The 27,966-nt window shown below is 46.2% G+C and overlaps 1 protein-coding gene across 1 annotated transcript; it reads left to right on the forward strand.

Annotated features, from left to right (window-relative positions):
• The first annotated feature begins 1,418 nt into the window (after positions 1-1,418).
• On the forward strand, positions 1,419-27,935 carry sh3rf2 (SH3 domain containing ring finger 2). The gene is made up of 10 exons (XM_084147376.1): positions 1,419-1,546; positions 2,032-2,468; positions 6,933-7,028; positions 8,612-9,148; positions 23,457-23,581; positions 24,536-24,706; positions 24,957-25,243; positions 25,487-25,953; positions 26,203-26,510; positions 26,775-27,935. The coding sequence occupies exons 2-10, from the start codon at positions 2,229-2,231 to the stop codon at positions 26,953-26,955; spliced, it is 2,412 nt and encodes an 803-aa protein (XP_084003502.1). The 5' UTR covers positions 1,419-1,546; positions 2,032-2,228; the 3' UTR covers positions 26,956-27,935.
• The last annotated feature ends 31 nt before the right edge of the window (positions 27,936-27,966 follow it).

Raw genomic sequence — 27,966 nt, forward strand, 5'->3', positions numbered from 1 at the left:
GTGGATGAAGTTAGTTTCCCTATTACTTCTGTATTTTATTGTTTACCTTGTTTTGGTTTCAACCCGTCCAGTTGGTGGCGGCAATACACCTTTTTGGGTTATAGTCCACCATAAAACCCACAGAAGAAGAAGAAGAAGAAGAAGGCCTTTCGTGACATTTTCTTATCCAACGTGTACCTTACTCTATAAAAAGGTTGGACTGAAACCAGGTTTATGTGGGTAAATTATTTATCCATGGGATGTAATAAAGGGAATTGGTGGGTTGGAGTTAAGTGTGTGAATGAAATTCAAGCCATGAAAGATCCAGTTGAATTATATTCATTTCATCATCATCATCCTCACCATCATCATCATCACCATCACCATCATCACCATCATCCTCACCATCATCACCATCATCATAGTCCACACCCTATTGCCCACCAATCGTTGTCATTTAATGGACAAATAAGTTCTCAAGTTCTAAGTTCCCTAGATAATTAATTAAATGTCAGAGGTTTGAGCCTGAAATATTGCAGTATTTCAAGTTCTTTATTGCGGTGTTACAATCAATGATGTATAGTTAAAATACGGTATAACACAGGCTTCTCTGTTTTCAGTATGAGTGAAATGTACCCATCACCACCAGAGGGAGTACACGATCCACGATAGAGGGAGAGACGGCCCTGGCTCAGTTCATATTACATTTACATTTTAGTCATTTAGCAGACGCTCTTATCCAGAGCGACTTACAGTTAGTGAATACATATATATTTTTTTGTAATTTTTTTTTTCATACTGGTTTCCCCGTGGGAAACGAACCCACAACCCTGGCGTTGCAAACGCCATGCTCTATCAACTGAGCTACATCCCTGCCGGCCATTCCCTCCCCTACCCTGGACGACGCTGGGCCAATTGTGCGCCGCCCATGAGACTCCCGGTCGCGGCCGGCTGCGACAGAGCCTGGATTCGAACCAGGATCTCTAGTGGCACAGCTAGCACTGCGATGCAGTGCCTTAGACCACCGCGCCACTCATTTTGAGGCAATATCATGCTATTTTTCAATTAATTGCAACTGCTATCTGCCAGCATCTATTTCTATGATACAGATACAGGCTACATTATAGTTTAACAATAGTACACGTTTTATATTCAGTTAAATCCTCACCAATCACATTGTCACAAACATTGGCCTGTATATGTGTAGGCCTAATTCCAAAATATTACATGAGATGAATAACTATTACCCTTTTGATTGGCTAAAGAAAGATACTGTGTGTGAGTTGGTACTGTATGTATTTTACAGTATGGAGAATGAGGATATAGCCTACTGTGTGGTGATGGTTTGGATATGGGCTGACTACGTACCTGTTCAGTTTTGTTTGTGTACAACCGCAGATAATGATGTTGTTCAAGTTGTGAAATCTCCGCCACCTACCAGACAGCTTTTAAGGAATGACACACATTCAATCCGATACGAGCAAGTGCAGTTACAAAATTTGCTCAGCTTGGACTTGTGAACGTTTGTAGCCTACTTGCCTTTAGAAGACTGTTTCCGCCAAAAGAGGTAGGCTATGTATTTATTTTGTGGACAAATATGTGGGTTGAATTTTAAACATTGCATTGAAATGCATGTCTGTAAAGCGAGAAGGACATTTGTCAAGTGTGTGGCTTCTTACTGCGTCATCCGAAGCGCTAGAGACAGTTCCAGCGCGTGAACTATTTTGGATATTTCTTTACAGACGTTTATGGAAATCTACCGTTTCCTGTCTGTAATTTTAACAAGCTAGATAGTTAATTAATAACAGCGATTGTATGTTTATTTGTTTTTCGATTGAGTGCACAGGTGTGTATCTTGGTATTGCACTTCCGGTTACCTGAACAGTAGGCGCAGGTTACATGACACCTGTGCGCGAGCTGCACAGCTCAAGAGAAGAAGCAACAACGCGATGTTTATGACTGGAAAATATTATCAGTAGCCTGTATTGCATTTTTAAGATTTTTAAAGGAGAATCTTTATATAACATATACTTTCCTTATCCTCCCGTCCAGAATGCTGTAATCAGTCTGATGAATGAGAACACACAGTCACACCGAAGCAGAGCCCTGCAACCATTCTAAGATGGAGTAGCTGGCTGTGTTGGACTTGTTGGAGCACCTGGACGTTTCTGCCAAGGTCCTGCCCTGCCAACACAACTTCTGGAAGCCCTGCCTGCAGCACCAGGAGACCTCCAGGCCCGGGGGCCAAGATGGAGTTCCACTGCCCAGAGTGTCGTACCCCAGTCCAGGCCAGGTCAGTGGAGGAGCTGCCCCCTAACCACCTCCTGGTTTGGCTCCTGGAGGGACGGGACGGAGACAGACCGCCTGCCCGATATATGGTACCCTCTGCCAGGGAGAATGGTCGACTCAGAGGCAGGGAGGCCCAGCAGCAACAGCAGAACCCACAGTCTGATCAGCAGCACAGAGAGAGGCAGCCTGGACAGAATGAGGTGAGGAGACTGTGGAGCTGGGTGTTATTATGGATCCCCTCTCCTTTCAAGTTATGATGTGGAACTCCTCACTCTCTATGACTAGTGCAGAATGACAGCACCAACAGCACCAACCGGCATTCTGTTACCAAACTTTGCATCTGCACTGTTCTTCAAGTAAATTTGTTTTTGTAAAATGTTCTATGGACATTGTTAAAAGTCGTCCCTGTGCATAGAGTTGTATGGTTTGTTTAACTTTGCAATCATTCTTTTTTGTTTGACATATGTTTTAAAGTGAAAAGTAGTGTCGGTATAGTGCTCTACAGTGATTTGATCCCGTATAGTGCTCCTACAGTGATTTGATCCATGCCTGTATAGTGCTCCTACAGTGATTTGATCCATGCCGTATAGTGCTCCTACAGTGATTTGATCCATGCCGTATAGTGCTCCTACAGTGATTTGATCCATGCCTGTATAGTGCTCTACAGTGATTTGATCCATTCCGTATAGTGCTCCTACAGTGATTTGATCCATGCCGTATAGTGCTCCTACAGTGATTTGATCTATGCCGTATAGTGCTCCTACAGTGATTTGATCCATGCCGTATAGTGCTCCTACAGTGATTTGATCCACGCCGTATAGTGCTCCTACAGTGATTTGATCCATGCCTGTATAGTGCTCCTACAGTGATTTGATCCATGCCGTATAGTGCTCCTACAGTGATTTGATCCATGCCCGTATAGTGCTCCTACAGTGATTTGATCCATTTCTGTTTCTGATTGAGGCAGGCTTCGGCAAATTAGACCTTATATATTTCCAGGATAAAAGGTTGATTAAATTCTCAAGGTCATGCTTATTACCACTGGCATTTATTGCCGTTTTGATTTATGTGGTAAAGGGTCCAAATATCTGTATCGGATACACACATATTATTTATTCATTCCATCTATCATTTTGATCTATTGTCTGGCTATATGACGAGCCTATCTCCATATATATTGCAGTACTTTTGGGCGCTGTGATAGACTAGCGTCCTGTCCAGGGGGTGTACATCAAGCTGCCTCACACTACAGAAACAGGAGTTAGGCTCCTGCTCCTATGAGCCATTCTGGCTCTCACAAGCCAAGGCTACTTACCTGCTTTTGACCAGAGCCCTATGGGGTAGTAGTGCACTATATAGGGAATAGGGTGCCATTTGGGAGGGAGCCTAGATCTAGGTCAGAGACTCAGTCCTGTGTTACACCAGAGGGAGAAACAGGTGATTGTCTTGGCAACGAGACACAGTTTACATCTGACATCATGGGAAAGTAGTAGAAGCATGGCCTAGAAACAAAGTTAGCTTGGGAATATGGGACGCTTCTCGCCCCAAACTGTTCAAACACACAATTAGTTTTTATTTTACTACTTTATGAATAATTCTGTCATTAATAATGTCCAACAAGACTCTACAGAACATCAGGGCTATTCAGTTACACTACAGACCTCGATAGCCACACACAGCACTGCTGGTTTTCTTTATTCCTCTGTAGTTAATAGATCAATGAATCTCAATGAATGTCATTGATTAGTAAAATAATGGTTAATGGTTAATAAACAACTCTAAGGACAACCCCATAAAATCATATTTCTTACTTTCCCAAATTCTGTTTTCTCTATTTTTATTTTGTCCTTTCAGTTTTTAACTCTCTACATTACAATTATTCCTAGAGAAACAGTGTAAAAATGGATGTTCTGAGTCCATGTCAATGCTTAAATAGCATCAGAAGACCAATGTTGAGGTCTGGAAAAAAAGTTTTTGTTGTGTAATTGCCCTTTAAATTTGCATTTAGGAAGAGCGGAATGTGTCAGTCTAGCTATGTTCCTGTTAGGCCTAATGCTGCAGCACACGCCATGGCAGGGTTTGCAAAACAATGGCCACCAAATTGATACAAATAATCCTATCTTTCTGTCAGGAAAGCCTACTTTGCAGTTAACATTTAATTGAGAAGGTTTTTTTGGGGAAAGTCTTTCTGTCTACCCACAAGACGATTATCTACCGTCGCTAACTGGCGACATACGGAGTTATAGACAAACGCGCGCCACACAGACAGACAAGGGCAATATTGAAATGAATTGGCAGATATTGTGTTAGGTTTGGCTGTTTAAACCAATAGTGGCTAACCAGGGTTGGGATGTGGCTTTGGTTGGATTGTAGCCGGGAGCTTTATGTTGATGACAGTTAAGGATTGAACACATGAAAAATAATGCATGTACTTTCAGAATTGCTTGGGGAGCTACTCATAGGTGGGCTGCGAGCTACTGGAAGCTGGGGATCTACCTTTTGGGAGGCTGGGGATCTACCTGTTGGGAGGCTGGGGATCTACCTGTTGGGAGGCTGGGGATCTACCTGTTGGGAGGCTGGGGATCTACCTGTTGGGAGGCTGGGGATCTACCTTTTGGGAGGCTGGGGATCTACCTGTTGGAGGCTGGGGATCTACCTGTTGGGAGGCTGGGGATCTACCTGTTGGGAGGCTGGGGATCTACCTGTTGGGAGGCTGGGGATCTACCTGTTGGAGGCCCCTGTTCTAGAGGTTTCTCAGGACTCCTCAGAGTCCGGGAAGATTGCCTTTAGTTATTGTGACTGTAGCGCATGGAATGACCTGCAGGCCACTTTGTGGCTTGACTCTCTGGCCTCGAAGGTTCAGTTCGCCCAAGTGGCGCAGTGGTCTAAGGCACTGCATCGCAGTGCTAGCTGTGCCACTAGATTCCAGGCTCTGTCGTAGCCGGCCGCGACGAGAGACCCATGGGGCGGCGCACAATTGGCCCAGCGTCGTCCAGGGTAGGGGAGGGAATGGCCGGCAGGGATGTAGCTCAGTTGGTAGAGCATGGCGTTTGCAACGCCAGGGTCGTGTGTTCGATTCCCACGGGGGGCCAGTATGAAAAATAATAATAATAATGTATGCACTCACTTAACTGTAAGTCGCTCTGGATAAGAGCGTCTGCTAAATGACTAAAATGTAAATGTAATATATTGAAGGAGAACTGCACTTGTTTTGAATGACGTGCAATTCTGTCTGTCGCTTTTGAATTTGATATGTTGTAATGTGTAATTGTACATTTATAGTGTTGTATTGAGACTGATCATGTTGATTTATTGTTCCCAGGGCACCCTTGTAAATGAGACCCTGGTTTCAAGGGGTTTCCTCCAGTTTCCCATCATTAATAAAAATAGGAATACGCCTGATTTATTAAAGTGATCTAATCATCCAGCCCTTGATTTATTTTATCAGATGTGTTAGTGCTGGGCTAGAACAAAAGCCTGCACACCCTGTGGGTCACCATATTGAGAGGCCTGTCCTGACAGAGTAGTCTCTAGCATGTGAATACATTACTTTCTTTCTCAGAGATTGTGTTCTTCTTATTTAAATTAGGTGGGGGATTTCTTTGATTTGATCAACTGACTACTAGTTAACAGATCATTGTCTATAAACCCATCATACCCTGGTGTTTTGTACCTATCATAAGCCTGTAGTTAGTATATTTATCAAATAACATACAGTACATGAAAAGTCCTTCTTAAAAATTACTTATTTCAAGTCTGTTTTTCTTTCTGCACTTCTTTTAAAGACTCTGAGAGAATCAACAGAAACGTGTAAACCCGCCGGCTCTCTTTCTTTCTCTCACTCTTTCTTTCTCTCTGCGCAGCGTTTCTTACCATGAAGGAGGGAGGATTTGAGAGGCAGGACTTATATAAGGTTCTTACTACTCTCTCTCGCTCTCTCGCTCTTTCTCGCTCTCTCTCTCTCTCTCTCTCTCTCTCTCTCTCTCTCTCTCTCTCTCTCTCTCTTGCTCTCTGTCTCTTTCTGCCTTTCTATCTCTCTCTCTCTCAGAGAGAGAGAGAGAAAGAGGTGCTGTACTTAGAGAGGAACAGGAGAGAGAGAGAGAGAGAGAGGTGCTGTACTTAGAGAGGAACAGAAGAGAGAGAGACAGAGGGGCTGTACGGAGAGAGAGAGAGAGGTGCTGTACTTAGAGAGGAACAGAAGAGAGAGAGACAGAGGGGCTGTACAGAGAGAGAGAGAGAGGTGCTGTACTTAGAGAGGAACAGAAGAGAGAGAGACAGGGGCTGAACGTAGAGAGGGACAATAGAGCGAGAGAGGGGCTGTATGGAGAGAGGAACAGCAGAGGCCTACAGACAGAGTGGATGCCAGTTTGTGCTGGAGGGATGGAGGTAGGGGAAAGAGGGAGGTAGGGGAAAGAGGGAGGGAGGGAGGGAGGTAGGGGAAAGAGGGAGGTAGGGGAAAGAGGGAGGGGACAGAGGGAGGGAGGTAGGGGACAGAGGGAGGGAGGGAGTGGGGAGCTCCGCTGAGTGGTTCCTTCTGCAGGCGTTGCACTCTCTCTGTTCTGTTCTAAACACGTTACACGTGGTGCCTCTTTCACTCACTCTCCCTCTCTCTCTCCTTCACTCTATCGTTCTCTCTGTTTCTTCACTCTGATCCTGAATTACAGGGAGACGTCCTCACGGTCATCAGACGAGCGGATGAAAACTGGATTGAAGGAAAGCTGGGAGACAAAGTTGGCATCTTCCCTTTCCAGTTCAGTGAGGTTAGTAATTTCTTTCTTTCTTTCTTTCATCCATCTATGTACTGTATAGTGAGAGTACCATACTGTCAGATATGATCAACATTGTGAAACCTGCCCTTTCAGGACCCTATACATTGGTATCTTGTAATAAAGTCTTTACTGTAATGTCGTTAATACTGGCTCAGTGCTGGGGCAGTACTTTGATTCCTCTCAAATCTCTCCTCTTTGATTCATACTTAAATGTCAGGCCTCATAGAGCTAATCCTACTCTCCCTGCTGAGTCTGCCCTCGTCCCTATAAAGGGTCCGCTTTCCTCCTTTTCCTTCTACCACTCTCTTCTGTTCTATTTTTAACCTTCTAACACTCTCTTTCCTCTCCTCTCCTCTTCTTTCATATCCATCCCTCTGTTCTCCTGTTGTGTTCTCTCTTCCTCTCTCCTCCTCTCTCCGCCTGCCTTTCTCTCTGCCTGCCTGCCTCACTCGCTTCCTGCTTCCCTCCCTCTCTCCCGTCCTGCCTCTCTGCCCGCCTGCTCTGCCTGTGTAGCAGCATCACTCCGCTCCACTCTGCCTCCTGCTCCTCTTAACAACAGTCACGACTGACTGCCTGTCTCAACTGGTGCTTTTCTGCCTGCCTGCCTGCCTGACTGCCTAGATGCTAGCCTACAAGTGCAGCATGACAGCTAAGGAGTGAGAGAGTACAGGCTTCTTTAAAACTGATGCGTCACAGATCAGAGACGACCACAGTGGGGATCCAAGGGATGGCAGGTAAAGTGGCTGAGGGAGGAGGAAGAGGAGGAGGAGGAGGGAGGAAGGAAGAAGAATTTCCTCTCTGTTTGTGATCAACAGTTTCATTTTCACTGAGAGATTAGGAGAGAGTGTGTTCTCTATGTATGTTCTCTCTCCCTCTTTTTCTCTCTCTCGGTCTCTCTCTCCGTCTCTCTCTCGGTCTCTCTCTCTCTTTCTCTCTTGTCTCTCTCTCTCTCTCTCGGTCTCTCTCACTCTCTCTGTCTCTCTTTCGGTCTCTCTCTCTCTTTCTCTCTTGTCTCTCTCTCTCTCTCTCGGTCTCTCTCACTCTCTCTCTCTCTCTCTCTCTCTTGTCTCTCTCTCTCTCCGTCTCTCTCACTCTCTCCGTCTCGCTCACTCTCTCGGTCTCTCTCGGTCTCTCTCGGTCTCTCTCGGTCTCTCTCGGTCTCTCTCTCCGTCTCTCTCCGTCTCTCTCTCTCGGTCTCTCTCACTCTCTCCGTCTCTCTCACTCTCTCCGTCTCTCTCTCGGTCTCTCTCTCTCTCTCTCTCTCTCTCTCTCTCTCTCTCTCTCTCTCTCTCTCTCTTGTCTCTCTCTCTCTCTCGTCTCTCTCTCTCTCTCTTGTCTCTCTCTCTCTCTCTCTTGTCTCTCTCTCTCTCTCTTGTCTCTCTCTCTCTCTCTCTCTCTCTCGTCTCTCTCTCTCTCTTGTCTCTCTCTCTCTTGTCTCTCTCTCTCTCTCGGTCTCTCTCACTCTCTCCGTCTCTCTCACTCTCTCCGTCTCTCTCTCGGTCTCTCTCTCTCTCTCTCTCTCACTCTCTCGGTCTCTCTCACTCTGATCCTGTAATGTGTTTCTTCTCTCCCAGCCAAACACGGCAGCAGCAGCCAAGCTTCTGGAGGGAAAGATCTGGAAGGGGAGTGACTCCTCTGCTGAATCTCGCCCAGGGATCGGGAGTGGGAATGGGGTTAGCAACAGCGGGACCTGTGACTCAACAAACCCCAACCGGTCAACCTGCTTCGGGGCACCCCAGGGCCCCACGAAGACCCCCAATATTTCTGCTCTCAACATCCCCACCACCACCCAGGAGAAACAGCAACAAGCTAGCAGCAGCACCCTGTACCAGTCGAACCAGACACAACCTTCTAATATCGACGGTCTGTTCCAATCAACCCAGGCACAACAACCTGCTAATATCAACAGTGTGTACCAGCCGCCCCAGGGGCAGGGGCAGCCACCCAGTGCCCTCAACAGCCTGAACCACCAGGAGCATCAGGGTCACCAGAGCCGGCCGTCCCACCCCTCCGACCCCCCGGTCAATCACAGCTCCTCTAACCACTCAGGCTCAGGTGTGACATCACAGTGCGTGAAGCGAAGCTCTGAGAGCACTGGCAGACACCAACAGGTGAGTCCTCAGATTTGTGATTTTATTTTATTTTATTTTACATTTATTTATCTAGGCAAGTCAGTTAAGAACAAATTCTTATTTACAATGACGGCCTACCAAAAGGGGACGGGGGGTGGGATTAAAAATAAATAAATATATATATATACAGTGGAGAAAAAAAGTATTTAGTCAGCCACCAATTGTGCAAGTTCTCCCACTTAAAAAGATGAGAGAGGCCTGTAATTTTCATCATAGGTACACGTCAACTATGACAGACAAATTGAGATTTTTTTTTCCAGAAAATCACATTGTAGGATTTTTTATGAATTTATTTGCAAATTATGGTGGAAAATAAGTATTTGGTCACCTACAAACAAGCAAGATTTCTGGCTCTCACAGACCTGTAACTTCTTCTTTAAGGGGCTCCTCTGTCCTCCACTCGTTGTCTGTATTAATGGCACCTGTTTGAACTTGTTATCAGTATAAAAGACACCTGTCCACAACCTCAAACAGTCACACTCCAAACTCCACTATGGCCAAGACCAAAGAGCTGTCAAAGGACACCAGAAACAAAATTGTAGACCTGCACCAGGCTGGGAAGACTGAATCTGCAATAGGTAAGCAACTTGGTTTGAAGAAATCAACTGTGGGAGCAATTATTAGGAAATGGAAGACATGCAAGACCACTGATAATCTCCCTCGATCTGGGGCTCCACGCAAGATCTCACCCCGTGGGGTCAAAATGATCACAAGAACGGTGAGCAAAAATCCCAGAACCACACGGGGGGACCTAGTGAATGACCTGCAGAGAGCTGGGACCAAAGTAACAAAGCCTACCATCAGTAACACACTACGCCGCCAGGGACTCAAATCCTGCAGTGCCAGACGTGTCCCCCTGCTTAAGCCAGTACATGTCCAGGCCCGTCTGAAGTTTGCTAGAGTGCATTTGGATGATCCAGAAGAGGATTGGGATAATGTCATATGGTCAGATGAAACCAAAATAGAACTTTTTGGTAAAAACTCAACTCGTCGTGTTTGGAGGACAAAGAATGCTGAGTTGCATCCAAAGAACACCATACCTACTGTGAAGCATGGGGGTGGAAACATCATGCTTTGGGGCTGTTTTTCTGCAAAGGGACCAGGACGACTGATCCGTGTAAAGGAAAGAATGAATGGGGCCATGTATCGTGAGATTTTGAGTGAAAACCTCCTTCCATCAGCAAGGGCATTGAAGATGAAACGTGGCTGGGTCTTTCAGCATGACAATGATCCCAAACACACCGCCCGGGCAACGAAGGAGTGGCTTCGTAAGAATCATTTCAAGGTCCTGGAGTGGCCTAGCCAGTCTCCAGATCTCAACCCCATAGAAAATCTTTGGAGGGAGTTGAAAGTCTGTGTTGCCCAGCGACAGCCCCAAAACATCACTGCTCTAGAGGAGATCTGCATGGAGGAATGGGCCAAAATACCAGCAACAGTGTGTGAAAACCTTGTGAAGACTTACAGAAAACGTTTGACCTGTGTCATTGCCAACAAAGGGTATATAACAAAGTATTGAGAAACTTTTGTTATTGACCAAATACTTATTTTCCACCATAATTTGCAAATAAATTCATTAAAAATCCTACAATGTGATTTTCTGGAAACATTTTTCTCAATTTGTCTGTCATAGTTGGCGTGTACCTATGATGAAAATTACAGGCGTCTCTCATCTTTTTAAGTGTGAGAACTTGCACAATTGGTGGCTGACTAAATACTTTTTTCCCCACTCTCTCTCTCTCACACTGTAGAGCCCTGCAACCTACCACTCACTGACTGTTGCCAGCTGACCTACCCTTTAAGATAATGAGTTTGATTAAATAGGAACTTCACTGCTCTAGCCTGCAATTATACATGTCAGGGAGGGAGAGAATCATGTTGAAAGTGCAGATGTAGACTCATGCTCTCACGCAGGGATAAAGAGTAGAAGGAGGTAGAAAGAGGAGGAGGAGGAGGAGGGCGGTCCACAGCGCCCCTCTGTCTCTCTGTTGATCCCTCGCATGATGACGATGGTGAGTCACTCTGTAGAGTCAGTTATATAACAGAACCCCTCATCTCTCTCTCTCGCCTCTCTCCCTCTCTTTCTCTCTTATTCCTGATCCCCCTCTCTCTTTCTGACTTTGTCTTTCCCTCTCTTTCTCTCTCTCTCCTCTCTCTCATCCCTCTCTCTCTCTCATTCTTGCTCTCTCTTATCTGCCTGAGAGCTCCTTCCTCTCCACTGAGCAGGTAACACTCTTTCACGATGCTGTGCCAATAATAGCAGACAAGCCTAGTCCTGCAGGCCCTTCCTTCCTTCCTTCCTTCCTTCCGCCCTCCCTCCCTCCCTCCCTCCCTCCCTCTGTCCCCGCTAAACAGAGGGAGGTTGTTAATGGTATGTGTGTTTTCTTCCCACCTCAGCACTAAGTTCTGATGTCATGATGTTGATGGTGGGATTATAGGAAGTAAAGCAGTAATGATGTAAATGAAGTGAAATAATCTTTAACATTGCTGTTTATTTGCAGAGCTTTAAGTTTAACGTTATACAGTACGGGCTTCATAATCAGAGAACCACGTTCTGTCAACATTATCAACATGTCAACAACGGATATAAAATGCTATGAGGCTGTCTGTGGAGAACTGTTTATTTGTCCTGTTTCTTTGCCATATCCGATTTGTGAGTGCCAGTCATGTTTGGGATGACAACCAATGAAAGAGGAGTTGGCTAATGAAGCACAAACAAACAGATCTGTGCTAACAGTCACTAACAGTTTAACAGTTGCTAAGACATTACCTGCTGCTAACAGTTGACTTGTTGTGTTGCTAGTTGCTGGAGATGGTATGAGATTATACCAAGTGGTGAGATAGTAGGAACACCCTACCATGCCGTGTTTCTGGAGGTGTGATGCTAATAGCGTGGGTCTGGAACAACGCTATGTAGTGTTTACAGAGTGACTACACTGTGAACCACAAACCACTACAACAGGAGAGGGAGGGGGGGGGGAGAAGAGGAGGGGGGGGGGGGGGGGGGGAGAGGGCGGAGGAGGAGAGGGCAGGTGGTGGGGGAGAGGGCAGGTGGTGGGGGAAAGGGGAGGAGAGGGCAGGTGGTGGGGGAGAGGGCAGGTGGTGGGAGAAAGGGGAGGAGAGGGCAGGTGGTGGGGGAGAGGGGAGGGAGAGAGGGGAGGACAGGAAGGAGGAGAGGGGGAGGATGAGAGGAGGAGGGGAAGTAGTGTGAGGTTGAAGGTAGGAGTGAGATGCTTTAGAAATAACCACAACAACAGGAGGGGAGGAGAGCAGGAATGAAAAAATACGGTGCTGAGATTCACTGCTTGTTTTGTCTTTGGAATGAATTATGTTGATGTCCTGGTTAGAACAGCCAGTTCCTGTAGTCTGAAGTGATGTGTTGTTGACGTCCTGGTTAGAACAGCCAGTTCCTAGAGTCTGAAGTGATGTGTTGTTGACGTCCTGGTTAGAACAGCCAGTTCCTAGAGTCTGAAGTGATGTGTTGTTGACGTCCTGGTTAGAACAGCCAGTTCCTAGAGTCTGAAGTGATGTGTTGTTGACGTCCTGGTTAGAACAGCCAGTTCCTAGAGTCTGAAGTGATGTGTTGTTGACGTCCTGGTTAGAACAGCCAGTTCCTAGAGTCTGAAGTGATGTGTTGTTGACGTCCTGGTTAGAACAGCCAGTTCCTAGAGTCTGAAGTGATGTGTTGTTGACGTCCTGGTTAGAACAGCCAGTTCCTAGTCTGAAGTGATGTGTTGTTGACGTCCTGGTTAGAACAGCCAGTTCCTAGAGTCTGAAGTGATGTGTTGTTGACGTCCTGGTTAGAACAGCCAGTTCCTAGTCTGAAGTGATGTGTTGTTGACGTCCTGGTTAGAACAGCCAGTTCCTAGTCTGAAGTGATGTGTTGTTGACGTCCTGGTTAGAACAGCCAGTTCCTAGTCTGAAGTGATGTGTTGTTGACGTCCTGGTTAGAACAGCCAGTTCCTAGTCTGAAGTGATGTGTTGTTGACGTCCTGGTTAGAACAGCCAGTTCCTAGAGTCTGAAGTGATGTGTTGTTGACGTCCTGGTTAGAACAGCCAGTTCCTAGAGTCTGAAGTGATGTGTTGTTGACGTCCTGGTTAGAACAGCCAGTTCCTAGAGTCTGAAGTGATGTGTTGTTGACGTCCTGGTTAGAACAGCCAGTTCCTAGAGTCTGAAGTGATGTGTTGTTGACGTCCTGGTTAGAACAGCCAGTTCCTGTAGTCTGAAGTGATGTGTTGTTGACGTCCTGGTTAGAACAGCCAGTTCCTAGAGTCTGAAGTGATGTGTTGTTGACGTCCTGGTTAGAACAGCCAGTTCCTGTAGTCTGAAGTGATGTGTTGTTGACGTCCTGGTTAGAACAGCCAGTTCCTGTAGTCTGAAGTGATGTGTTGTTGACGTCCTTGTTAGAACAGCCAGTTCTTGTAGTCTGAAGTGATGTGTTGTTGACGTCCTGGTTAGAACAGCCAGTTCCTGTAGTCTGAAGTGATGTGTTGTTGACGTCCTGGTTAGAACAGCCAGTTCCTAGAGTCTGAAGTGATGTGTTGTTGACGTCCTGGTTAGAACAGCCAGTTCCTAGAGTCTGAAGTGATGTGTTGTTGACGTCCTGGTTAGAACAGCCAGTTCCTGTAGTCTGAAGTGATGTGTTGTTGACGTCCTGGTTAGAACAGCCAGTTCCTAGAGTCTGAAGTGATGTGTTGTTGACGTCCTGGTTAGAACAGCCAGTTCCTGTAGTCTGAAGTGATGTGTTGTTGACGTCCTGGTTAGAACAGCCAGTTCCTGTAGTCTGAAGTGATGTGTTGTTGACGTCCTTGTTAGAACAGCCAGTTCTTGTAGTCTGAAGTGATGTGTTGTTGACGTCCTGGTTAGAACAGCCAGTTCCTGTAGTCTGAAGTGATGTGTTGTTGACGTCCTGGTTAGAACAGCCAGTTCCTGTAGTCTGAAGTGATGTGTTGTTGACGTCCTTGTTAGAACAGCCAGTTCTTGTAGTCTGAAGTGATGTGTTGTTGACGTCCTGGTTAGAACAGCCAGTTCCTAGAGTCTGAAGTGATGTGTTGTTGACGTCCTGGTTAGAACAGCCAGTTCCTAGTCTGAAGTGATGTGTTGTTGACGTCCTGGTTAGAACAGCCAGTTCCTAGAGTCTGAAGTGATGTGTTGTTGACGTCCTGGTTAGAACAGCCAGTTCCTAGAGTCTGAAGTGATGTGTTGTTGACGTCCTGGTTAGAACAGCCAGTTCCTAGAGTCTGAAGTGATGTGTTGTTGACGTCCTGGTTAGAACAGCCAGTTCCTAGAGTCTGAAGTGATGTGTTGTTGACGTCCTGGTTAGAACAGCCAGTTCCTGTAGTCTGAAGTGATGTGTTGTTGACGCCTTGGTTAGAACAGCCAGTTCCTAGAGTCTGAAGTGATGTGTTGTTGACGTCCTGGTTAGAACAGCCAGTTCCTGTAGTCTGAAGTGATGTGTTGTTGACGTCCTGGTTAGAACAGCCAGTTCCTAGAGTCTGAAGTGATGTGTTGTTGACGTCCTGGTTAGAACAGCCAGTTCCTAGTCTGAAGTGATGTGTTGTTGACGTCCTGGTTAGAACAGCCAGTTCCTAGTCTGAAGTGATGTGTTGTTGACGTCCTGGTTAGAACAGCCAGTTCCTAGTCTGAAGTGATGTGTTGTTGACGTCCTGGTTAGAACAGCCAGTTCCTAGTCTGAAGTGATGTGTTGTTGACGTCCTGGTTAGAACAGCCAGTTCCTAGAGTCTGAAGTGATGTGTTGTTGACGTCCTGGTTAGAACAGCCAGTTCCTAGAGTCTGAAGTGATGTGTTGTTGACGTCCTGGTTAGAACAGCCAGTTCCTAGAGTCTGAAGTGATGTGTTGTTGACGTCCTGGTTAGAACAGCCAGTTCCTAGAGTCTGAAGTGATGTGTTGTTGACGTCCTGGTTAGAACAGCCAGTTCCTGTAGTCTGAAGTGATGTGTTGTTGACGTCCTGGTTAGAACAGCCAGTTCCTAGAGTCTGAAGTGATGTGTTGTTGACGTCCTGGTTAGAACAGCCAGTTCCTGTAGTCTGAAGTGATGTGTTGTTGACGTCATGGTTAGAACAGCCAGTTCCTGTAGTCTGAAGTGATGTGTTGTTGACGTCCTTGTTAGAACAGCCAGTTCTTGTAGTCTGAAGTGATGTGTTGTTGACGTCCTGGTTAGAACAGCCAGTTCCTAGAGTCTGAAGTGATGTGTTGTTGACGTCCTGGTTAGAACAGCCAGTTCCTAGTCTGAAGTGATGTGTTGTTGACGTCCTGGTTAGAACAGCCAGTTCCTAGTCTGAAGTGATGTGTTGTTGACGTCCTGGTTAGAACAGCCAGTTCCTAGAGTCTGAAGTGATGTGTTGTTGACGTCCTGGTTAGAACAGCCAGTTCCTAGAGTCTGAAGTGATGTGTTGTTGACGTCCTGGTTAGAACAGCCAGTTCCTAGAGTCTGAAGTGATGTGTTGTTGACGTCCTGGTTAGAACAGCCAGTTCCTGTAGTCTGAAGTGATGTGTTGTTGACGTCTTGGTTAGAACAGCCAGTTCCTAGAGTCTGAAGTGATGTGTTGTTGACGTCCTGGTTAGAACAGCCAGTTCCTGTAGTCTGAAGTGATGTGTTGTTGACGTCCTGGTTAGAACAGCCAGTTCCTAGAGTCTGAAGTGATGTGTTGTTGACGTCCTGGTTAGAACAGCCAGTTCCTAGAGTCTGAAGTGATGTGTTGTTGACGTCCTGGTTAGAACAGCCAGTTCCTGTAGTCTGAAGTGATGTGTTGTTGACGTCCTGGTTAGAACAGCCAGTTCCTGTAGTCTGAAGTGATGTGTTGTTGACGTCCTGGTTAGAACAGCCAGTTCCTAGAGTCTGAAGTGATGTGTTGTTGACGTCCTGGTTAGAACAGCCAGTTCCTGTAGTCTGAAGTGATGTGTTGTTGACGTCCTGGTTAGAACAGCCAGTTCCTAGAGTCTGAAGTGATGTGTTGTTGACGTCCTGGTTAGAACAGCCAGTTCCTAGAGTCTGAAGTGATGTGTTGTTGACGTCCTGGTTAGAACAGCCAGTTCCTAGAGTCTGAAGTGATGTGTTGTTGACGTCCTGGTTAGAACAGCCAGTTCCTAGAGTCTGAAGTGATGTGTTGTTGACGTCCTGGTTAGAACAGCCAGTTCCTGTAGTCTGAAGTGATGTGTTGTTGACGTCCTGGTTAGAACAGCCAGTTCCTGTAGTCTGAAGTGATGTGTTGTTGATGTCCTGGTTAGAACAGCCAGTTCCTAGAGTCTGAAGTGATGTGTTGTTGATGTCCTGGTTAGAACAACCAGTTCCTGTAGTCTGAAGTGATGTGTTGTTGACGTCCTGGTTAGAACAGCCAGTTCCTGTAGTCTGAAGTGATGTGTTGTTGACGTCCTGGTTAGAACAGCCAGTTCCTAGAGTCTGAAGTGATGTGTTGTTGACGTCCTGGTTAGAACAGCCAGTTCCTAGACTCTGAAGTGATGTGTTGTTGACGTCCTGGTTAGAACAGCCAGTTCCTAGAGTCTGAAGTGATGTGTTGTTGACGTCCTGGTTAGAACAGCCAGTTCCTAGAGTCTGAAGTGATGTGTTGTTGACGTCCTGGTTAGAACAGCCAGTTCCTGTAGTCTGAAGTGATGTGTTGTTGACGTCTTGGTTAGAACAGCCAGTTCCTAGAGTCTGAAGTGATGTGTTGTTGACGTCCTTGTTAGAACAGCCAGTTCCTGTAGTCTGAAGTGATGTGTTGTTGACGTCCTGGTTAGAACAACCAGTTCCTAGAGTCTGAAGTGATGTGTTGTTGACGTCCTGGTTAGAACAACCAGTTCCTGTAGTCTGAAGTGATGTGTTGTTGACGTCCTGGTTAGAACAGCCAGTTCCTAGAGTCTGAAGTGATGTGTTGTTGACGTCCTGGTTAGAACAGCCAGTTCCTAGAGTCTGAAGTGATGTGTTGTTGACGTCCTGGTTAGAACAGCCAGTTCCTAGAGTCTGAAGTGATGTGTTGTTGACGTCCTGGTTAGAACAGCCAGTTCCTAGAGTCTGAAGTGATGTGTTGTTGACGTCCTGGTTAGAACAGCCAGTTCCTGTAGTCTGAAGTGATGTGTTGTTGACGTCCTGGTTAGAACAGCCAGTTCCTGTAGTCTGAAGTGATGTGTTGTTGACGTCCTGGTTAGAACAGCCAGTTCCTGTAGTCTGAAGTGATGTGTTGTTGACGTTCTGGTTAGAACAGCCAGTTCCTAGAGTCTGAAGTGATGTGTTGTTGACGTCCTGGTTAGAACAGCCAGTTCCTAGAGTCTGAAGTGATGTGTTGTTGACGTCCTGGTTAGAACAGCCAGTTCCTGTAGTCTGAAGTGATGTGTTGTTGACGTCCTGGTTAGAACAGCCAGTTCCTAGAGTCTGAAGTGATGTGTTGTTGACGTCCTGGTTAGAACAGCCAGTTCCTGTAGTCTGAAGTGATGTGTTGTTGACGTCCTGGTTAGAACAGCCAGTTCCTGTAGTCTGAAGTGATGTGTTGTTGATGTCCTGGTTAGAACAGCCAGTTCCTAGAGTCTGAAGTGATGTGTTGTTGACGTCCTGGTTAGAACAGCCAGTTCCTGTAGTCTGGTGCTGTAGCTGGCAACGTTCTGTTCGCTTTCTCTCCCACGACAGAAACCATGAGGCAGTATTTTTTTGCTTCCCAAATGGCATCCTATTCCCTATTTAGTACACTACTTTTGACCAGGGCCTGCATAGTGCTCTGGTCAAAAGTAGGGCACTATATAGGGTGCCGTTTCAAGTGTCTTTCAAGTGTCTCTAAAGAATAGCCTAAACAGAGAGGTCTATCTGCCAAATTCCCTGGATGGTAGAACGCTCGGTAATGAACTGTCATCCTCCCCCCTTCCAGAATCCTCTTAAACATTAGCAGCATATCTCCAGGACCTGCCATGGGGATGCTAACTTGGTCTCACGTTACTTCTGCCTCATAGCATTGCTTTTAACATCGCAAAGTGCATGCCATGCAGGAGACAGTGGCTGATTCATAGCCACTGTATAGCAGGGCTTCGTCCCAAATGCCACCCTATTTTCTACATAGTGCACTACTTTTGACCAGAACCCTATGGGAACATAGTGCACGATGTAGGAAAATGGGGTGGCATTTGGGACTCCACCAGGATCTTTAATCAGGACTTCCTTTGTCCCTCTTCAGGGCACAGTGTGAACATAATGCTGCCTAATGGGAGTGGAGGGGGAGGGGGAGGGGAGGGGGAGGGTGAGGGGGGAGAAGAGAGAAAAAAAAGTAGGTAGGAGTTACACCACAGTACTCCACTGTGAGTCCTTACCCCTCAAACAACCTGAGGCCAACATTATTGCTTTAATAATGTTGTGTAGTAAATAGCTCCATGCCTGATTGTCGTACAGTATCACCATAATGTCATCACACCCACTCTGAAATTACCGTAGACTCCTAGGCAACGCGATGATAACGTCAACATTACTAGCCTAATGTGACTGAGTGACGCACATATTTTTTTAAACAAAATAGATACGAAGCCTCTCCAAATGAGTCAATATCTATTTTGAGTGGCTTGGTTACATAATGAAGTGTCATTATCATCCTGAAGGCTGTGGTCTGACTCGTTGGGAGACGCACCTCAGGTTGTCAGTACTGACTCCACACTAAACCTGCATCAGTACTGACTCACAGACCTTTTCAGCTCTCTGCAGTTCTAGTGATGTAGAGATGTTTAGTTAAAAAGGCCCCTTCTGTATCGCGGTAGGTAGGCTTGGCACACTCTATGCTCTGTACTGTGTTTCACAGCAAATTAATCATTATTTATAGTGAAGAGACTGACTGGTTGAGGGCAGAAACACATTTCTAAAATCATCAGCATGTTTTGCTGTTCCCATCATGAAATAACAATGACAGTGGCTTACCAGGTGGAACACTGAGGTTACGGCCCAAATCACCCCTATTCCCTAGCTATATAGTGCACTACTTTTGACCAGTAGTGCACTACATAGGGAATAGGGTTCCATTTGGGCCACAGCCTGCTACTTCATCACCTGGTACTGTATCTACAGTGTGGGGTAAATCCCCTTTTGATTTGAACGAAACCTTCCATACATATTTGCCCATTGTAGAAGTGCTCAGAAAGTGACTTTTTGGACCTGAGGTGCTCAAAGTTGACCCATTTTAAATACCCCACCACACCATGAGACATCCATGTCTTCATCACTGGAAAAGATAAATGGTTGAGATTGATATTACATTTACATTTACGTCATTTAGCAGACGCTCTTATCCAGAGCAACTTACAAATAGGTGCATTCACCTTATATCACATTTAAAAGCATACAAACAGGGTTGTCAAACCATTTAATAATAAGAATAATGTTATTTTTTTACCTTTAACCTCAATTATCTAAAAACACGTCAACTCTGTTTTCATATTCGCATATGTTGACCCTATTTTACATCATCTAAGGTTTTTGTGTTGTGCTCTGAACAAATTAAGTGAATCATTCACAAACATTGGCACATTCTAAGATCCGATGACAGTATTGGAAATGTGTTTTCGGACCCTCCCTTGGGTCGTATTCTCGCGGGGCAGAAACCTCAGAGATAAATTGGTAAACTCTGATTTACCACCCCTAAATATCCCTGCACAAGGTCTATTTGCGCCTCTACCGGATGGAAACTACAAGTGTAACGGCTGCGCTCAATGCAATGGCACTTACAAATGTAGATCCTTTAAACACCCCCAAACAGGGAAACAGATCCCAATCAAAGGTGTTATTACGTGCTCCACTAAGGCAGTTATTTATCTTATAACTTGTCCTTGTGGTAAAAATTATGTGGGTAAAACAAAGCGCGAATTAAAAGTACGAATCTCGGAACATCGTAGCACCATTAGGTGCAAAAACTCGACATACCCAGTCGCTGCCCACTTTTTGGAAGCGAACCACTCGATTTCATCCCTACGTTATATCAGCATCGAACATGTCACCCTCCCTAGGAGAGGCGGTGACCTCGACAACTTATTGTTAAAACGAGAGGCTGCCTGGATCTTTAATTTAAAGACCCTTGCTCCCTTCGGTCTCAACGTAGACTTTGATTTGAAGCCATTATTGTGATTTTGCTATTCATTGTAAATGTTTGTGGGCCTATGTAGCCAAGTTGTATCTATGATCGTATGCTATCCATGTTTTTTGTATGTTCTGTTTATCTGTGAATTAACCAATGCTATTAGGCCACACCCGGCCATGATTACAGACACCTGCGTGTGTCCTTTGACACTATAGAAACAAGTGACCCGCAGTGTTTGTCATTATACCCTGATGAAGACAGCTTGTCTGTCGAAACGTTGGCTATTAGGTTATTAAATTATTGCATCTGAGCGCCTAGAGTGTGAGGCTTTCCTTTTCTTTTTCAAGTGTTCTACTCCGTTATCTCCGTCCGCACCTCGCCTAAATAGGTGTTCTGCTCTGTTATCTCCGTCCGCACCTCGCCTAAATAGGTGTTCTGCTCCGTTATCTCCGTCCGCACCTCGCCTAAATAGGTGTTCTGCTCCGTTATCTCCGTCCGCACCTCGCCTAAATAGGTGTTCTGCTCCATTATCTCCGTCCGCACCTCGCCTAAATAGGTGTTCTGCTCCGTTATCTCCGTCCGCACCTCGCCTAAATAGGTGTTCTGCTCCGTTATCTCCGTCCGCACCTCGCCTAAATAGGTGTTCTACTCCGTTATCTCCGTCCGCACCTCGCCTAAATAGGTGTTCTGCTCCGTTATCTCCGTCCGCACCTCGCCTAAATAGGTGTTCTGCTCCATTATCTCCGTCCGCACCTCGCCTAAATAGGTGTTCTGCTCCGTTATCTCCGTCCGCACCTCGCCTAAATAGGTGTTCTGCTCCGTTATCTCCGTCCGCACCTCGCCTAAATAGGTGCTCTGCTCCGTTATCTCCGTCCGCACCTCGCCTAAATAGGTGTTCTGCTCCGTTATCTCCGTCCGCACCTCGCCTAAATAGGTGCTCTGCTCCGTTATCTCCGTCCGCACCTCGCCTAAATAGGTGTTCTGCTCCGTTATCTCCGTCCGCACCTCGCCTAAATAGGTGTTCTGCTCCGTTAGTTCCGTCCGCACCTCGCCTAAATAGGTGTTCTGCTCCGTTATCTCCGTCCGCACCTCGCCTAAATAGGTGTTCTGCTCCGTTAGTTCCGTCCGCACCTCGCCTAAATAGGTGTTCTGCTCCGTTATCTCCGTCCGCACCTCGCCTAAATAGGTGTTCTGCTCCGTTATCTCCGTCCGCACCTCGCCTAAATAGGTGTTCTGCTCCGTTAGCTCCGTCCGCACCTCGCCTAAATAGGTGTTCTGCTCCATTATCTCCGTCCGCACCTCGCCTAAATAGGTGTTCTGCTCCGTTATCTCAGTCCGCACCTCGCCTAAATAGGTGTTCTGCTCCGTTAGTTCCGTCCGCACCTCGCCTAAATAGGTGTTCTGCTCCGTTATCTCCGTCCGCACCTCGCCTAAATAGGTGTTCTGCTCCATTAGTTCCGTCCGCACCTCGCCTAAATAGGTGTTCTGCTCCGTTAGTTCCGTCCGCACCTCGCCTAAATAGGTGTTCTGCTCCGTTATCTCCGTCCGCACCTCGCCTAAATAGGTGTTCTGCTCCGTTATCTCCGTCCGCACCTCGCCTAAATAGGTGTTCTGCTCCGTTAGTTCCGTCCGCACCTCGCCTAAATAGGTGTTCTGCTCCGTTATCTCCGTCCGCACCTCGCCTAAATAGGTGTTCTGCTCCGTTAGTTCCGTCCGCACCTCGCCTAAATAGGTGTTCTGCTCCGTTATCTCCGTCCGCACCTCGCCTAAATAGGTGTTCTGCTCCGTTATCTCCGTCCGCACCTCGCCTAAATAGGTGTTCTGCTCCGTTAGCTCCGTCCGCACCTCGCCTAAATAGGTGTTCTGCTCCATTATCTCCGTCCGCACCTCGCCTAAATAGGTGTTCTGCTCCGTTATCTCAGTCCGCACCTCGCCTAAATAGGTGTTCTGCTCCGTTAGTTCCGTCCGCACCTCGCCTAAATAGGTGTTCTGCTCCGTTATCTCCGTCCGCACCTCGCCTAAATAGGTGTTCTGCTCCGTTATCTCCGTCCGCACCTCGCCTAAATAGGTGTTCTGCTCCGTTATCTCGGTCCGCACCTCGCCTAAATAGGTGTGCGTTTCTTTCGCCTCTATATATTTTTGTGTTGTGTCCGCCATCGGTTGAGTCGCAACATGCTCTTGAATACAGGGTGGGTGTCATGTTTTGGCTGATACATGTACTAAAATGGGAATACAATTTTACATTTCAACTTTCAAATGGTACCACGAAGATGGTTGAAGGTCCACACATCAGAGAATGTTGACTTGAATGGGAATAGCTGTTGTTTTAAGTTATACTCTCAATCCTCCATAGGAAACCTATTGAAATCAAATAAATATACATAATAGAAGAGAAATTACCATTTAAGTTGACATTTGATGATGGGTGGACCTGCTGCCATCTTTGTGGTAATAATTAGAAGTTCAAATTTCCATTCAATTTAAATGTCAATGTTGTACCAGCTAAATTGCAGTGGTCTGAAGGGATAGGTCCATTCTATGAATTATATTTCTATGATTGAAATTACGTCCACCCTGCATTCAAGAGCATGTTTTGTCTCTCAACCGATGGCTGGCACAACACAACTTCAGATGATGTGAAACGGTCTAAGCTACAACATATGCAAATATATATATATTTTTTAATCTGAGTTTACGGGTTTTTATATAATTGACACTAAAGGTTTAAAAATGATCATTTTTATTCAAAAACATAAAAAAAAAAAATAATAATAATAAAATAGTTGTGGGGTATGAAAAATGGGCCAACTTTATCTCCTGAATGTTTTGGAATGTTTTGTTTAAATCAAAAGGGATGCTGTCAAAGAGTGATTTAATTCAAATGGATTTACCCTATGACCTATGACCTTCAATTCATATTCTTCTTTTAAATCAAACAGGTTTTATGTCCGTCTATCTTCCTATGTCTATCTCTCCCAGGTTATCACTTTCTAGCGTTCCTGCTTTAAAGTCTGCTTTATTTCTCATTTATACCACATACAGGCCATTTCACATTTAACATGAGGATATCTTAGTCTTCCTCTGTCTTTGACAGGTCAGTTTACATGATATCTTCTTCGACTTTACTCTTTGATATCTTGGTCTTCCTCTCTATATAGGGTGAGAGGAAGAACACTATGGCAGTATACATGTTTACATCCTGGTCTTCCTCCTCCTCTCTGTCTATAGGGTGAGAGGAAGATGAGTAGTGGTGAAGCTCCTCCCACCGTCACCATGGCTCTGCTCAACCCCCAGACCCCCTCAGCCTCTGCTGACACCAAACAGTCCTCCACTCAGCAGCTCTCCATCAGTGTGTGAGTAACTCTGGAGTAATACACGAGTAACAAAGTACATACATAACCTCTGCTGACACCACTCTGTCCTCTACACAGCAGCTATCCATCAGCGTGTGAGTAACACTGGAGAAACGTGGTAGTAACATAGTAGTAACTCTGGAGTAATACAGTAGTAACATGGTAGTAACAACCTACGCTGATACAAAGCAGTCCGCCACCTAGCAACTCCATCAGAGTTTGACCAACACTGGACTAACACTGGAGTAGTAACATAGTGGTAGCCTTGGAGAAACACTGCAGGAAAACAGTACTAACCAAAGTAGTAACACCAGAATGGTGTAGCGTAACACCGGAGTAACAGTAGAGTAACAGTAGAGTAACAGTAGAGTAACAGTGGAGTAACAGTGGTGCAACACAATTTTTAGTTGTTGTTGTATTTTACCCCATTTTTTCTCCCCAATTTAAATCTTGTCTCATCGCTGCAACGGGCTCGGGAGGCGAAGGTCGAGTCATGTGTCCTCGAAACATGACCCGCCAAACCGCGCTTCTTAACACCCGCCCGCACCAATGTGTCGAAGGAAACACTGTTCACCTGACGACTGAGGTCAGCCTGCAGGCGCCCGGCCCGCCACAAGGAGTCGCTAGAGCGCGATGAGCCAAGTAAAGCTCCCCCGGCCAAACCCTCCCCTAACCCGGACGACGATGGGGCCAATTGTGCTCCACCCTATGGGGCTCCCGATCACGGCCGGTTGTGATACAGCCCGGGATCGAACCCGGGTCTGTAGTGACGACCTCTAGCACTGCGATGCAGTGCCTTAGACTGCTGCGCCACTCGGGAGGCGCGGTGCAACACTATTAATCATACAGGACCTAGAAAGGTCCTGAGCCACCATTTTTAAAAACATGAGATGATATGGAATTTGTCATCTATGTGTGAGATTGTGGTAACCTAACATGTAATCTGTTCTTCAGGTGTGCTGCTCTGTACTCCTACAAGCCCCGTCGTTCTGAGGAACTGGAGCTGAGGAAGGGGGAGATGGTGGGGGTGTATGGGAAGTTTAAGGAGGGCTGGCTCCGAGGCCTCTCTCTACGGACGGGCAAAGTGGGCATCCTGCCCGGCAACTACGTCACACCTGTCCTCAGGTAAGCGGGAGAGCTATTTCTGACGGTTTTATTAAGCGGACCGTGAGAAACGAGTGACAATTGTAATTTGGATTGTAATGTTGTGGTTAATATAATCATTGGAAGGATCAGCCTTTCTGTTAGCTGATGTGGGGTCATCAGTGACAGTACTTTCCTAAAGTGGTTCCATCTTTTTGACTTTCATTTGTGTCATCGACACCTCATTTATTGATTTTGACACCAATATCTATCTATTCCCTGCCTGCCACAGAACCTCTGCCAGGCTGTTGGAGTCCAAGGCAGTGACAACAGGCCTTGGTACAGTCCCTGGAAAAAGAACCTCCTCGTCCTCCAAGACCCCAGCGGTGGTCCTAGCTCTCGACAGGGTCAACTCAGATGGAACTAGCTACTCTACTGGACAACGGGTTCCGCAGCAGTCCGCATCCATGGCCACGCAGCCTATGATGTCATCAGGCGGCGCCGCGAGACAGTCCCTGCACGGGGTGGGCTCAGAGGGATGGGACACAGTGAGGAGGGTCTTCCATCGTTCACACAGAGGTGAGAGTGAAGGAAGTTTGTAACTCTGTTGGGTTTCCACAGTTCCATTGTGCTGTATTCTTAGTCTCAACCATGTTATTATCCTAACATTATGCAGTATTGACCAGTCAGAGATAGTAAACCTGTAAAGAAGGCTTCTCTATTGTAGTTTATATGTCTGATCATCACAATATGGAACCAAGAAGTGCAGTGGAAATTAGATTGATTTGATTTCACAAGGATCCATTTTGACTCTCCTCTCAGGCTCATCTCAGCGGGGAAACCACTACCCCCACACCAACATCTCATCCAGCTCAGCCCTTCAATCCCAGACCCACAGTCAGAGTTCATCCCAGAGCTCGTCCAAGAACTCACCCCAGTTCGGTAACCACTACCCCCACACCACCAGCGCCACCTCAGGCCTTCAGCCCCATTCTCAGTCCCATTCTCACAGCCAGAACTTTAGCCACATCCAGGCCCCTGGCTACTCCCCTGCTCTGCTCAGGAAGAAACAACACATGACCATCCTTCCCAATCACAACAGATCTCTGGCCTGGATGTCTGAGGGACCGGCGCCCTCTAGTGGTGGTTTTATGAAGGACAGAGACACCGCTGCCAGAGAGGCATTTGATAGGCAGGTGTTGGAGACAAGGCAAGCAGCATCGAATGGTCAGCACTCCATCCACTCCATCCTAGTGAGACCAGATGCCCTCAAGAACAACACAGAGAAGGTAACACACACACACACCTGCCTTCTAGATCTTATTAAGTAGCTTGAAGGGATAGTTGACTGGCTTCATGTCTACTTTGACTTCTATTTCAGTTTGTCTTTATTGTGAAATTCTCTCTTACCATGAACTCTTTCACGTAGCACATGCTGACTGCCACTGTCTGCTATATCCAGCATCAATCATATTTATTCTTATTCCCCTGCTGTATCATAATGTCAACATTGTTAGTGTATGTGTTGTATCCCTCAGCCCACCAAGTCAGTGCGGTTCCTGACCCAGCCTGATTCCCCTCCACCACGGTCCAGGACCACATCCCTGCCCTCGGGTAGCCAGCCCCCCTACAGTACCCGGCCTGGTCCACCTCCCCTGGAGGTCTGGGCTCCATCACTCACCCTGGGGCGAGACGGGCCTGGGATCATACTGAAAGAAGGCAAGGCTCCTGTTCTTAGGAAAGGTCTGGAGACAAACCCCTCAGATGTTCTGACTTCCAATCAGAAGCCTTCATCTTTATCATCATCAGCACCATCAGCGTCAATACAGTCCAGCAGTCCTAGCAGGTAGGCAGCTGTGATCTGTGATGAGATTAACCAGCACCTCCTCTTTCACAAACTGACCTGCTTTGTGTCTGGCTCACTTGCATCGCAAGGGTCGGGAGTTCGATTCCCGCTGGGGCCAACCCATACGTAAAATGTATGCATGCTTGACTGTAAGTCACTTTGTATAAAAGCGTCTGCTAAATGGCATATTATTATGTTATGTGTTAGATAGAAAATCTCTTTCTTTATTTATTCCACTCATTCCCCTTTCTCTGTCCCCCTCAGACACAGAGTAGCGACATCCTACCAGGCCCAGACGGAGTCAGAGATGAGCCTGATGCAGGGTGAGCCTGTCCTGCTCCACAGACATCGGCCCGACGGACGGGTTCTGCTCACCCAGGAGAGCAGTGGCCACACGGGCCTCTTCCATAGCAGTGTTCTACAGTTCTTAGACCGGTTCAGCTGACTGCCTGCAGTGTTTAGTTATTATTATATGTGTGTTTTTCACATAGAAATAGAATGACTAGAAGGGGAGAAGCTCCTTAGACCGCGACAATTTGATAGTACACTCATGGGTACACTCAATATGGCTGCCGGCCCACCCCATCACGTAACGATGACTTGAAAAGGAAATGTCCATTCTAGCAATTCTATTTCTATGGATCTCCACGTGTTGACACTGCCAAATGAGATGCCCAATCTGTGGAAGAGTGTGTGTGTATGTTATCTGTGTGTTGAAAATAATATATTGTATTACTGCCATATAATGACCAAATACAGAGATTCCTTAGACCTGTTCTAAACTGTAGATAGATAACTATGAGGTTATGAGATATATTTGTGTATATTTTGATGTGCAGATGCATGAGTTGCACATAGACCTACTGTATACAGTTATTATTACCAATCCCAGTTGCACAAACCCACCTCAGACCAATGTTTTGCATAAAGAATGAGTGTTTTCTTTATTCAAGAGCTATTAGACACACTAGTCAGTGCCTTTGCAAAGCCCACAAAGTCTAGATTTGAAAAACAATAACAGCCCTCTTACCAGAGGCAAAATGTATGCAAAAGTGTTGATCACATAGTGGTGATAAACAATGCTTCCGTTAACTATAGCATGCATTTGTTACATTCTTAACCTGGTTTTGCAAAACAACTGCACACCTGTGGTATGTGTTCTGTCATGCACTTTGAAGACTTTTCTGAGAACAGATACACATGTGTCCTCTAAGGGATTCTACTTCTCAGCTCTTTGTGAGTGCTGAAAATAAATAATTGATGACACATTGTAGCTAAAATACTTGTTTTATTGGCTGTTGCATGGATCATGATCCCCTGTTCTGTTTTTCATCTTACTCTGTATCTTCCCCTGTTTTTCAGCTAACATTTTAAGTGAATACAAACATTTGACATTCTTGTTCATTAAAACAAACATAGTGAGCTATGCCATCTCTACTGTACTTAGCTTCTCCCA

The sequence above is a fragment of the Coregonus lavaretus genome (assembly GCF_964263955.1).
Source record: "Coregonus lavaretus genome assembly, chromosome: 29".
Classification (NCBI taxonomy): Eukaryota; Metazoa; Chordata; class Actinopteri; order Salmoniformes; family Salmonidae; genus Coregonus; species Coregonus lavaretus.

Excerpts from the sequence above, each read along its gene's own strand:
- sh3rf2 (XM_084147376.1), top strand. The coding sequence starts at position 2,229 with ATGGAGTTCCACTGCCCAGAGTGTCGTACCCCAGTCCAGGCCAGGTCA. Across the intron at positions 2,469-6,932 it reads GGCAGCCTGGACAGAATGAG|GGAGACGTCCTCACGGTCAT; the intron begins GTGAGGAGACTG and ends CCTGAATTACAG. Across the intron at positions 25,954-26,202 it reads TCAAGAACAACACAGAGAAG|CCCACCAAGTCAGTGCGGTT; the intron begins GTAACACACACA and ends TGTATCCCTCAG.